Here is a 12991-nt window from a genome sequence, read left to right on the forward strand (position 1 = left end):
TTTGAGTAGATTAAACTATTGAGTATGGTCACTTGGGACATTGCTGAATTGTTTTTAAAGGCTTATATAAGGGTCATTGAACACAAGTTAATGAAGACAGTAGTAATTATTTACATACTGAGATTCACATTATATTGTACATTTTCAACCAATTATATGCATATATTAATTATATTTGTAGTTTTCAAAGAGTTCTTGATATAAAATAAGATACGAGAATTATAAAATAAAGTTACTAGAGAAGAAGTTAATGACACATTTTACTCTTTGGATATATGGTGTGTGTTTTGTGTACATGTGGGTGTGCATGTGTGACACAATGCTTGTGTGGGTGTCAGAGGACAACCTCAGGTGTTGATCCTTGATTTCTCCCGTGTTTGCAATGGGCTTTTTTGTTATTTGTCACTGTGTATGCCTGGCTGCTGGCTTGTAAACTCCTGGAAGTCTCTTGTCTCTGTCCCCCATCTCATTACAGGAGACCTGGGATTAAAGATGCACACACTTCTATGTCTGACTTGATGTGGGTCATGGAGATTCAGACTTATGTTCTCATGCTGTGGGCTATCTTCCCAACCTGTAACCCTGTATTTAACATTACTAAATGTTCCGTTCTCTAAAACAGAGGACAAATCAATGGGAAACTAGAGTAGAAAGAGGATGCTAGGTGGAAGAGGTGTGACCTTGTGGGTGTTGTCGTGGGGTATCTGTGAATTCATATGGAAGGATGGAAAGAACAAGATCAAGCAATGGTTTAGAGATGGAAAGAAGCGTCTGTTAAATTGTACAAAATAGCACATGTCAAAGTGTTCATGGAGAGCTGATGTTTCAACCTGCGAGTTACTGAAGGTCAAATGACCCTTTCACAGAGGTCACCTAAGACCATCGGAAAACACAGATTGACTTATAATAGTATCAAAATTACAGTTATGAAGTATCAACAAAATGAATCTATCCATGGAAGTCACCACAACATGAGGAAGTGTATTAAAGGGAAGTGTATTAGGAAGGTTGAGAATCAGTGATATAGAGAAAAAAATGGAAGTGTATGCTTCAAAATAGAGACAAACTGTTACTTATCTGACTTACATTGTTAGAATTTGTGTGGTTATTTGGTTAGGTCACCAAGGCAAATGTTTTTGCTTATATTTGCTTATCCATCAGTCCCTTCCCTTCCTATCCTATTGGGAGGATCTGGATGGAATGAGTTAGGTTTTTTTTTTAACTTGTGCATGCTCACTTCTTTATTTAGTATCAATGTATTATTAGACTCTCAGGATGTGCAGTAGGATATGTTGAATGAGTTCATGAATGCAGACAAAGTTTAAATCATGTGTTGGTTTTCACAGGTTCCATTTGGTCCCTTGCTGGAGCTATGTTCTATGCTGTCTACATTGTGATGATCAAGAGAAAGGTAGACAGGGAAGATAAATTGGATATTCCAATGTTTTTTGGCAAGTTCATGTTTATTTACTTGACATCATAAATTCACAGGTCATTTTTGAGAGATGATGGAGGCCTTTTTTCTCCTCCATGAGATTTTAATGTTATGGGTTCCAAGCTCTCTCACTGAACTTTCTGAAGCTCACAATTCAGCCAGACTAGCTGGCCAGTGGGTCCCAGGGAGCCATGTGTGCATGTCCCCAGACCCACCTGCCTGCTGAGGAGTCCACTCACACTTGAGCAGCCGGTATTTCACCGGCTGAGCTGGCTTCAGCCGAACCGCACTTGAGTTGCCAGGTGCTTGGTGGAGTATTTTCCTGCTATTGATCTGTTTGTAGAATCGGATCTTCAAACCAACCCACACCTGCTCCAGTTAGGCAACGAGCTGAAGCCCCTTGGGAGAGCTCACGTTTCTCACAGTGCTGTGAAGTTTGGAGGATTGAAGTCAGTCCTGACTTTAACATGTCTCTTCTATCCTCAGGGTTTGTAGGTCTGTTTAATCTGCTGCTCTTGTGGCCGGGCTTCTTTTTACTTCATTATACTGGCTTTGAGGACTTCGAGTTTCCCAATAAAGTGGTACTGCTGTGTATCATTATCAACGGCCTCATTGGAACAGTTCTGTCCGAGTTTCTGTGGTTATGGTAGGCTCTCTTATTTCTCCTGTGGTTCACTCCTTGTCGGTTTGCTAACTTTTGAGTAATTTGAACAGTCTTCTGAGTTCTTATGGTCCCTTCTGTGCACTTCCCTTCTGCATACATACTTGTAATCGAATATATTTTAATTTTTGTGGACCCATTGCAAAGAGGACACGTAGAAAGAAGCTCAAAATCTGTTTAATAGATGAAAGAATACAAATACGTGAACGAACACTCTTTGTGTTCTGCTTCTGTGCTGCTGTGAGAAAACACTTACCAGAAGCCACTTAGCACAGGGCTTATTGGCTTACATTTCAGGTTACAGCCCAGCATTGAGGAAGTCGGAGCAGCCCCTCCCACACTAATCATCAATTAAGACAATCTTGTAACCGCCATGACACAGGCCAGTCCAATCCCTCAATTCAGACTCCCTCAGATGACACTAAGCCAGCAGTTCTAACCCTTTGGGGATGGAATGACCCTTTTACAGAAGTCACAGATCAGATATCCTGCAAATTAGAGTTATCAAGTTATCAACAAAATAACTTTATGGTTGGGTCACCACTAACTGTGTTAAAGGGTCATAGCAGTAGGAGGGTTGAGAATCCCTGCTTTAGGCTGTATTAAGTTGATAGTGGAAGCTAAGTAGGACAAGAGAAATAATTTAAGGTAGTAAAAATGCTTTCAAGGTGTTGGTTCACATGTATGGAACTGCCAAAAAGTAAAAATATTTATTTTTAAAGTGCAGTTTCGGGGGCTGGGATGATGGCTCACTTGATAAAGTTCTTCTGCACCCACGAGGGTCTGAGTTGGATGTCCAGGCAGAGTGGCACACAGCTCTAACACTCAGGCAGCACAGAGATGGAGACAGCCATGGAAGCTGCTTGCCAGCTAGCATAGCTGAGCCACTGAGCCCTAGGGTCAGCTCGAGAGCTCATCTGGAAACTAGGTGGTGAGGGGACAGAGTGGTTGTTGGCCTCTAGCCTGCATGAGCACACGTGCGTGCACACCATATAAAGAGTAGTCTTGTACAAATGAAAGTTGCCGTGAAGGAATGGACATCCAGCATACGAGCTGGGAATGCAATGTGAATTTGCGGATATAGGACTCTGGGATTGCTTACTTAGGGAGGAGTGTAGGAATATTTGTTTGTTCACAGGCTCTTTTTGTGGTTATGTTTATATTCAGTACATTGCAAATGAATGAGCCAGATATGGAAATCATGAATGAACTAGCTTGGGATGCTGACATGTGTTACAGTTTTTCTCTTTTAATGACAATAAGTTTAAAGTACATTTGAACACAGTATCCCATATAGACTTTGTGATTCATTCATTATAGTCTTATACTTAACTCAGTTTCTCTCAGATTGAAGTTTTAAGAGGTGGGCCTTGTGGGCACAAGCTTATCAGTTTCTTAAAGTTTATGTGTGATTTCAGTTTTAATAATGCTGTTTTTGGAAGCTAGAGAGATGTCTCTGTGTTTCAAAGTGCATATTGGTCTTGCAGACGACCTGAATTCAGCTCCCAGCACCCATGTTGGGGAGCTTACAACTACCTGTAACTCCAGCTTCAGAGGGATCCCACCTTCTCTTCTGGTCCCTAAGGAGACTGCGTTCACATGTAAAAACCCACACATATACACATAATTTAAAATTTATTTTTTAATCTAAAGGTATTGCTAGGTATCAGCACAAAACTAAAACCTCTGCTCAGTAATATTTTAAATTAATGAAATATAAACTATATGTCCAGAGTTGAATAATATATGCAAGCAGATCTCATAAATACTATAAAGTACCCAGAACACATTATAATTCCATGTTTGCATTTTCATTAGTCAAAGATAAGCTTTGGAGTCATTTTAGTAGCTATTATTTTTGTATCCCTGTCTGCCCTCAGTGTTCCCCTTTCAGGCACATATTACAGGACATGAAATGTTGGCTCAATTTGTTCAGTGGCATTTTTCGTATGTTTGCAATGTAGAAGTTATGTTTCCTTTCTTCTTTTTAGGGGCTGCTTTCTTACCTCATCGTTGATAGGCACACTTGCACTAAGCCTTACGATACCTCTCTCCATCATAGCGGACATGTGCATGCAAAAGGTAAGCTCAGGAGATACTGCAGGGCTGGCTAAGGAGACCTAGTGATGGTTAAGGGCGATGTCGGTAATAAGGGAGGCAGACATGGACAATGCTTGATGCCTTTCTTTCTAAGAGAGGCTCTGGGACATAGAGACCTAAAGAGTTGGGGCTGAGGAGGGGGCCCCACAAACCTGAGGACTGAGCTCGATCCCCAGAATCCATGTGAAAAAAAGTGCTGGGAGTATTGTTGCTTGCAATGCTGGGGAAGGTGGAGACAGGAGAAATCCTGGGGCTCACTGAGCAGCCCATCTAGCCACAGGGAGAGTCTGGTCGTAAGTGACTCTTTGAAAAGCCAGCACCTAAGGAAGGACAACCAGGTGACCCCTGGCGTCTACAGTAATGGCATAGCATGCATCCTAGTTCACCCCTACCCATATGACTTAGAAGTTTCTTTTCTGACCTTAAACTCATAGTGATCTGCCTGCCTCTTCCTCCAAAGTTCTGGAATTAAAGCCATGTGCCACCACATCCTGAGGAAAAGGTTTCTTCAGGGCTTCTAAGGGTGGCAGAGGAGAGAGGTGTCCCTTTGCCTAAAACTGTGAGGAAGACAGCCACTTATTCTGCATTTGAATTTTAAATATTTTAAGTCATAGGTAATCATAGTATATATGTGTGTTTTAGCTTAATACAATTTAAAAAGAGAAATATTTGAAAGTTACAAGATTTATAGTGTATGCTAATAGCCTTATTTTAGTGCTATTTTTCTTAAGGTCTTTGTATAGCTCAAGGATAAAGGCCAAATACTCTAAATGATATACATATTCATTGTTTAAAAATCATACTGTAGAGCTAGAGAGCTAGCTCAGATGTTAAGAGCATGCACTGCTCTTAAAGAGGATTGGGTTTAGTTTCCTTCAGGCAGCTTACAGCCAGCTCCAGGAGATCTGACTCCCTCTGCTGGCCTCTACCAGCACCTCTACATACCTATACTCAGGAACTTACATAGACACATAAATAAATACATCTTTACAAACACTTCTGTGCTGGCATTTCTACATTATTAGATGTTCTGGTAATCATTCAAAAATGTTACAGTTCATCAATACTTCGATATCTAAATGCAGTGAGTACTCATTCTTGGGTAAGCGTTACCCAAGTCACTTAACCTCTGTGTGTATATACCATGTAAAAGAGGCTGCATGGTAAACACTGTTGGAGGGTTATTGTTATGTTTTCTTTGAAAGCCTTCACCAAACACATCATCTCATGAAACTTTTCTGTTTTAATGGTGGTGTTAAATGGGCCAGCATGTGCTTTCCAGCAGAGGGAGTTTTGCCTATGAAAACTCTCCTTTCTTTCCTTTCTTTTATGCGCATGCATGTGTTTGGATAAGTACATATGGCACATGTGTGTGTGTGTGTGTGTGTCTGTGTGTGTCTGTGTGTGTGTGTGTGTGTCTCTCTCTCTGTGTGTGTGTGTGTGTGTGTGTGTGTGTGTGTGCGCGCGCGCGTGCGGTCGAGCACAAATTTAGGCCAGAGGACAGAATTGAGTATTATTCCTAAGGTGCTGTCCAGCCATTTTGAGACAGTCTCTCCCTGGCCCCTGGGGCTTGCTAAGTAGACTAGTTGGCCAGTGGGCTTGACAGATCCTTGGGTTTCCACTGCCCAGTGCTAGGGCAAGTATGCACCACCTTACCCACTTATTTTTTATTTGGGTTCTTGGGATTTCCAGAATTTTTATTAGGATTCTAGGGATCACATTTAATTCTTTCTGCTTACAAGTCAAACACTTTATTGAGCCATCTGCTTTATCCTTATCTTTCTTTGTAACTCCCAGAAGAGGATAAACGCATCTTCCTCATCTAGCAATTAGGAGTGGCTATTTCCTTTTGTAAAGCAGATGACCAGTGTGTCCCTCATCCACCGCAGGCCTTGGTGCAGGCTTTTATAAACCAGATGACCAGTGTGTCCCTCATCCACCGCAGGCCTCGGTGCAGGCTGCTTAGAGAGCTGCTTTGGATACTTTCATGGGAACCAGACACTAATGCTCGCAGAAGTTGTCCTAAGGGTTTCACTTGCTTTTAACATTAAGAACTACAGCTGGAACATAATATTTATTTCCAAATGTAAAATTTTGAAGATAGTATGGGAAATTGAGGAAGGAAACTCCAATTGTGAGCAGGGGTGACCATGGCAGAGGAAATGAGCATCACATGGTGTTTGGCCCAGAGCCTCCATTTGTGGTCGTTCCCGTTCTCTGGGCAGCGGCCTTGTAACTACTGGCACGCCGCTGTTGCTTTTCTTTTGCCTACTTTTCTTTTTAGAGTAGTAAGTGTTACTACTGGTTATTTAGGCAAGTAGAATTGTAAATTGAAGTCCTGAATCCTCTTAAATAGTAATACTTTATAACATATTGTCAGTGTTTACTCTGTCTTCTTTGTATTTTAATGTACATTAAAGGTAAAAAAAATTGCCTTAATGATAATTTTGGGGTTTTATTTTAATCTTTTGTTTTAGGTGCAGTTTTCTTGGTTATTTTTTGCAGGCGCTATCCCTGTATTTTTTTCATTTTTTATTGTTACTCTCCTATGCCATTATAATAATTGGGATCCTGTGATGGTAGGAGTCAGAAGAGTTTTTGCCTTTATATGCAGAAAACATCGAATTCAGAGGTACGTTTTATCCCATAATGTTTTTTAGCTTGTGTGTGTGTGTGTGTGTGTGTGTGTGTGTGTGTGTTCATCCATTCATTTGTGTCTGCATGAACCTACATGTGTGTATACATGTATGAGGGGAGATCAGAGGTGTAATGTCAAGTGTCTTCTCTAATCACTCCACCTTCGTTTTGAGCGTTGTACTGACACTGGCCAGTTTGGGTAGCCTGGACCAATTTAACTAGGCTGGCAGGCAGTGAGCCCCAGATCCACCTGTGTTGCCTTGAGTTTTTGTTTTTTTATGGTTAGGGGAGATTGACTTTATGTCCTTAGGCTTTGGGGCACGTACTTTACCAACCAAGCCTCACTGGCCCTTATTTTTATTTTTTGTTTATTTTGGGGTTTTTGTTTTGTTTTGTTTTTGTTTTTTTTTTTTTGAGCTATCATTTTACTTTGTAATCCTTGCTGGCCTTGAACTCTTCGTGATCTTCCTGCCTTAGCTTATTGAACTCTGGGATCATAACATAGATCTTCTATGTTTGATCTGTGTGTGACTGTGCTTTGCTTTAATCTCAGCAACTCAGGAAGACCAGTAGGGTTGGGAGATTGGAGCCAGTTTGGGCTACAGAGGGAAACCCTGTCTCAAAAGACAACAGTGATGGGTTAGCTAAGTAAATGGAGAATCACCACAGTGGCTTTAGAGATTTTGACAGGATTTGTTAAAGAACAAATTATATAATTCATATTGTATAAGGAGAAAGAAATGCGTTTGGATCCTTAGGATGATTAAATAATTTCTCTACTGCTAAGTTTTAAGAAGGAAATGTTTTGGTTCACAGGTAAAACAAAGAGTACTTATTGATGGTCTACAATTAATTTAAATGTAGAAAACTTTGGTTTGGGTGCAGGTCATAATATGTTAACCCTGTCTTATATATTCTTTTCTAAGTTTTTTTAAACATTTTTTAAGAGAGAAGACTTTTATATTGTGCTTCAAGAACAGGGAACTGATAGGTTCTACCACTGCTTTATCATGACCTCCCAGCTTTAGCTAGGGTAGCGGATCATTTCTGAAGTTTCTTTTGAGTTCTACAGCTTTGTTAACTGTTGCCTTTTTCCTTTAGAGTTTCAGAAGACAGTGAACAGTGCGAGAGCCTCATTTCGATGCACAGCGTTTCTCAGGAGGATGGAGCTGCTTAGCTGCTGTGGTCTGTAGTCAGGTGTGTATTTGAGCCAGCACTGTGCTGCATGGTCTTCTCATTCTTGGGATATCCAAATGTAGGCAGGCCTACCTGCATGCCTCCCCCCACCTTCCCCCTCCCTCCCTCCTTCCTTCTTTCTTCTGTGAGACAAGATCTCTCTACATAACCATGCCTGGGCTGGAACTTGCTATGTAGACCAGACAAACCCAAACCTAAAGAGATCTATGTGCCTCTTACACCTAGAATGTTGAGATCTAAGTTGTGCCACACCACACTCTGTCCCTGCAAGATTTCCTCAAATGAGTTGCTTGAGGTGGCCAAAGGTGGTACAGCTTCTGGAGTCAAACCACTTGGGTTCCAGGTCTCCAGGTTCTTCCACAAATGGCTGATGATACTTTCAGTTTCTTGGTCTCTTTGAGCCTGCTTCCTTGTTTGGGAAATGCATTATGATAAAACCATCTTGCAGGTATTGAGTTCAAAGTATCACAGCGGTTCCTTTCTCAAATTAGTCAGTGAGTCTAAGTCATTTTGTCTGTGTATGTGCACGCTTGTGTTCCTCCACATGCATGGATGTTCATGTGTTCATGTATGTGGCCTCTGGCCAGAGGTTGACATCTGTTGTCTTCCTTTATTAGTCTTGACTTTGTGTTTGAGACAGTGTCTCTCTAAATCTGGAGCTCACTCATTAAGCTAGACTGGCTGGCCAGAAAATCCCAGGGACCCCCCCACCCCACCCCTGTCTCCATCTCCCAAGCACTGGGATTACAGGTGTGCGTTGCTGTCCTGGCTTCTTATGTGGATGCTGGGGATCTGAGCTCAGGTCCGCAGGCTTCAGCGCAGGCACTTTACCAGCTCAGTCATCTCTCCAGCCTCCTATCCTGCTCTTCTTTATGCTGAATCATTTTATCTGATTATGTACTTTAGAAAGACATGTCCTCATTATAAACTTTAGAATAATAAAATTTTTTAGAGTGAATCACATCTTCTCTTCCTGCTCCCCACCATGTGTGTACATGTGTGTATGTGTGTGTGCGCATGTGCATATGTATATTTTATATGACTGGTAGTGAGCTGCTTTTGTTAATGTTTCAGAATCATTTTCCTACTTTAATTTTTTTTTAAAGAATTGGTGCCCTTTATATTTCTTACAAGACTGAGAGCATATATGACGGATATTAGTTGACAAACATCTTGGAATAACCAGCATACGGTTGGTAGGCACAAATCCACCGTACTTACTGAGACTAGGAAGCTGCAGTAAGGGACTGGCGTGCTGGGATCCCAGCCTTGTATCCTGGGACATCCCTAGACACTTCCTGCTGGCCTGTTTCATGATCTTGCCTGGAGTTTCCCTCCCACCCACAACTTCCTGCAGCTTTTCCAGCTTCTACCAGTAGCTTGGGTCTTGTGGCCTAATTGTTATCTGCATCGTAATTCACCCTAAGCTACTTTTCTTGGGTTTCTGTGGTTGTATCTTTGGACACAGTCTGAGGTCGGGCTCTGCAAAGCTGTACAGAGCAGCCTCCCTGCCTTGGCCACTCTGCTCCCCCAGGAAATCACATGGGGCCACAGCATAGCTGGGAACATGTGGGCAACCAGCTTGTGGGCTTATGCCTAGGTCCTGTAAAACAAATAGCTGGGTCTTCTTCCAGACACTTCTGTAGCAGGAATTAGTTACATGTAACAATGCATTTCATGATGACATGTCCACACACGTGTGTAAGGCATTGGATCATACCTATTCCCTGTTACTCTGTCTTGACTCTCTCCACTCCTGCTGAGCTCACCCTCTTCAAATGCTGTCCTTTAACTTTGCCCCTCTCCTGTGTGTGCGTGCGTGCGTGCGTGCGTGTGTGTGTGTGTGTGTGTGTGTGTGTGTCTGTGTGTGCTGTTCTTACAGGAACGTGGGGAGGAGTTACTTTGATAAGAGCATGAGCAGCCTGCCTGTGGTAGAGCACTGAAGAAAACATCGCTCCTTCCTCAGCAACTATTGACTTACCAGAACCTCAGGAGGGGGTGGAATCAAATCTTAACTGCCTTTAACCCCAAGTCTTGGCTGATTTTCTTGGATTTGCCTGTCTCTTTATAGATTATTCTTCCTTTTCTGTTGCTTGTCTGTCCAACTTCAGGCATGGCAGTTGACAAAACTTTTCAGTAAGACAGATCAGGATCTCCACTTCCACACCACATGCTTGCCTCTCAATTGCATGCCATTCTAGCCAGACTGGAAAGGCCAATCTCCATCATCTGATGGCGCATGGTGACACAGGCCATGAACCCAGCACTGGGAGGCAGATGCAGGAAGAGCTCAAGGCCGTCCTTCGACATACAGTGGGTTTGACGCCAGCCTGGCTACATGAGACTTTATTTCAGAGGAAAAAGAAAACACCAATAACAAAACAAAGTTTCCACACTTTTGTATAGTTGCTGCACAATTTTGGGTAGATCTATATTCTGTGTTTATATTTCCACGACTAAATAAGATATGACCACATCATTAAAACTCTACCTTACCTGATATTTTCTCTAGAATTTCTCCTGCCATTGTATTTAGAGAATAAACTTTACAATTTTTCTGTTGTATAAAATACAGGGAAGCTATGTGACTGCAGAGCTGACATTCAATGTACTTTCTGTTGCTTCCCTCCCACTTTCAGACTGAAGCACTTAGCTGTATTTCTTCACAGCCACCAAGAGTTGATTGCTGTAGCTTGATCTCTTTTTCATGTAGTTTCCTTCTAAGAACACTTGTCCTTTATTATCTACTGACATTTTAGTGAGGCGTGGGAAAGAGGTGTGCCGTGTTTCAATTAAAAATAATGGGGCTGGAGAGAAGGCTCGGGAGCTAACAGTGCTTGAGTTTCTTTCAAAGATACAGAGCTTGGTTCACATGTGTCAGGCAGCTCACAACTGCCTGCGACTCCGATTGCAGGGGATCCCTTGACCTTTCTGGCCTCCTCAGGCACTGCATTTGTGTGTACACACCCACAGACAGAGACACACACAAACAGAAATAAAATCGTTAAGCTGTAAATGAGTGTAAACATAGTTATTTACAGCTTCTTAGCGCCACTGCATTATTTACAGGTTGTCTTTCCATGAGATGCTTGTCCTCATTCTCAGAGTCATGTTCAAGCCCAACCCACCCAGGTAGTGTTTCAGTAGTGGGAAAAGTGAGAACCAGAGAAAGTAGAGATAGTGAAGACTAGAGAAGGTGGAGCATCATTGGGTAGCCTAGAGCAGAACCAGCTAGGAGGAGGCATTGCCCCACAGAGCACAGTAGAATATGCCAGAAGTAAAACGAAGTCCTGGCACACAGTTCTCACTCAGTGGTGCTGTCAGACCTGCCATTGCCATGAAACTTATCCTAAGTGCCTATTTCTTTTTAATCTATTTACTTGGTGTTCATGTGTTCATGTATGTGGCCTCTCGCCAGAGGTTGACATCTGTTGTCTTCCTTTATTAGTCTTGACTTTATGTTTGAGACAGTCTCTCTCTAAATCTGGAGCTCACTCATTAAGCTAGACTGGCTGGCCAGCAAATCCCAGGGAATCCCTTGTCTCCATCTCCCAACAAACAACATATGTTTGGAGGTCAGAGTCTCATTTGAGGGACTTGGATCTTCTTTCACATGTGAGTTCTAAGAATTGAACTCAGGTCAAGCAGACTCAGTGGCAAGCCCCTTTTTCTCCTGAGCCATATTGTTGGCCCTATCCTGAATTCCTCTAACTCATGTTCAAGCACCAATTACTTGAATAAATATGTGTGTTGTGTATAATGGGTATTTCAACTTCTCAGACTCGATAGTATAGACATTAAGATGATGTGAATGATAAATAACCATTTTCTGTATCCTTTTCCTTTTAGTTTAATGGAACATTCTACAGTGAAGAGACAATCTGGCGAGTTCTTTGTAGAGGTGTTTCAGTGCCTAGTCTGAGCAGGAGCCATTTCAGTTCTTTGAAAGTCTCCATCGTCCACACGTGTGCCTCTTCTTCAGGGTGAAGGGCGTTCCCTGTAGTGCGTGCAGTCCAGTTGCTGTCCAGGACCAGCCTGCCTTACGTGTCCGTTCAGTTAAGGAATAGGTGGACCATTCAAGGAACGGGATTCCTTTGGGGACCCTGTTTAACATACTTCCCAGTGTCCGGGAGCTCACCTACGTGAGATGAGCATTTCTGACGGCGGGTGCCAGCCTGCACGCCTGCAGTGGTGCAGGCTCTGGTTTGAGTTTGGTAGATGGCCAAGTGAGCACTCAGAAGAAATGTTAGTGTGGCAAGTGTGCTCATGCGAGGTTGGTGGCACTTAGAGGGTGGGTGGGCACCTGAGAAGACCTGCTCTGAGCACTGCACGCTGGGGTCCTCCCTGCTGTCTGGGGCCTTCTATCTTAAAAACCATGACAAGCCGTAACAGTTTTAAAGGGAAGACTTGTGAACTGGAAAATCATGTATTCTAAAGGCTGTGTGGCTATAAATTAGTTGAGAAAGCTCTGTTTCATTTAGAGTTTTAAAGGAATATTCTCTCTTCAATTAAGAAATTTTCATAATGGAATGGTTTAAATTGAAGTGATAAAGAATATTATTAGAATAAAATGTTTGTATATGTATTTGTGTATTAAAGATGTATTGAGTAATTTTGTATTTTTCACATATAAATGTGCTAAATTACTCTAAAACTGGGTGCTGCTTCCTTAAATAATCTTACTTTTCCTAAGTAAATTTAAATGGTTAAAATAAAAAAGAAAGGCAAATAAAAACTGCTTAAAGGATGACATTTGATTTTTTAAAATTTTGTATTTTTATTTTTTGTCTACCATTAAATCGTGGGGCTGGGAGTTCCTCTCAGTGGGTGGAATGCTTGCCCGGCACACCTGAAGCCCTGGGTTCCGGTCTCAGCCTGCATGAAGGAAGAGAAATGCTGCACACCTGTGATCCCAGCACTCAGGACGCAGAAGCGGGGGATCAGGAGGTCAAAATTATGCA

At 42.1% G+C, this 12991-nt stretch overlaps 1 protein-coding gene across 4 annotated transcripts in view; it reads left to right on the forward strand.

Moving 5' to 3' along the window:
* The window catches only part of Slc35f5 (solute carrier family 35, member F5), a 36359-nt gene extending 23579 nt beyond the window's left edge, over positions 1-12780 (forward strand). For 3 of the 4 annotated variants that reach the window (XM_087580109.1, XM_087580110.1, XM_087580111.1), the window contains 6 exons: positions 1347-1451; positions 1922-2081; positions 4088-4178; positions 6674-6828; positions 7935-8030; positions 11880-12780. In XM_087580109.1, coding sequence (XP_087436235.1) covers positions 1347-1451; positions 1922-2081; positions 4088-4178; positions 6674-6828; positions 7935-8010 — 587 coding nt within the window. In that variant the 3' untranslated portion in view covers positions 8011-8030; positions 11880-12780. 4 annotated transcript variants of the gene reach the window in all.
* Positions 12781-12991: the final 211 nt, after the last annotated feature.

This window comes from Rattus norvegicus, chromosome 13 (genome assembly GCF_021556685.1).
Source record: "Rattus norvegicus strain SHRSP/BbbUtx chromosome 13, alternate assembly SHRSP_T2T, whole genome shotgun sequence".
Classification (NCBI taxonomy): domain Eukaryota; kingdom Metazoa; phylum Chordata; class Mammalia; order Rodentia; family Muridae; genus Rattus; species Rattus norvegicus.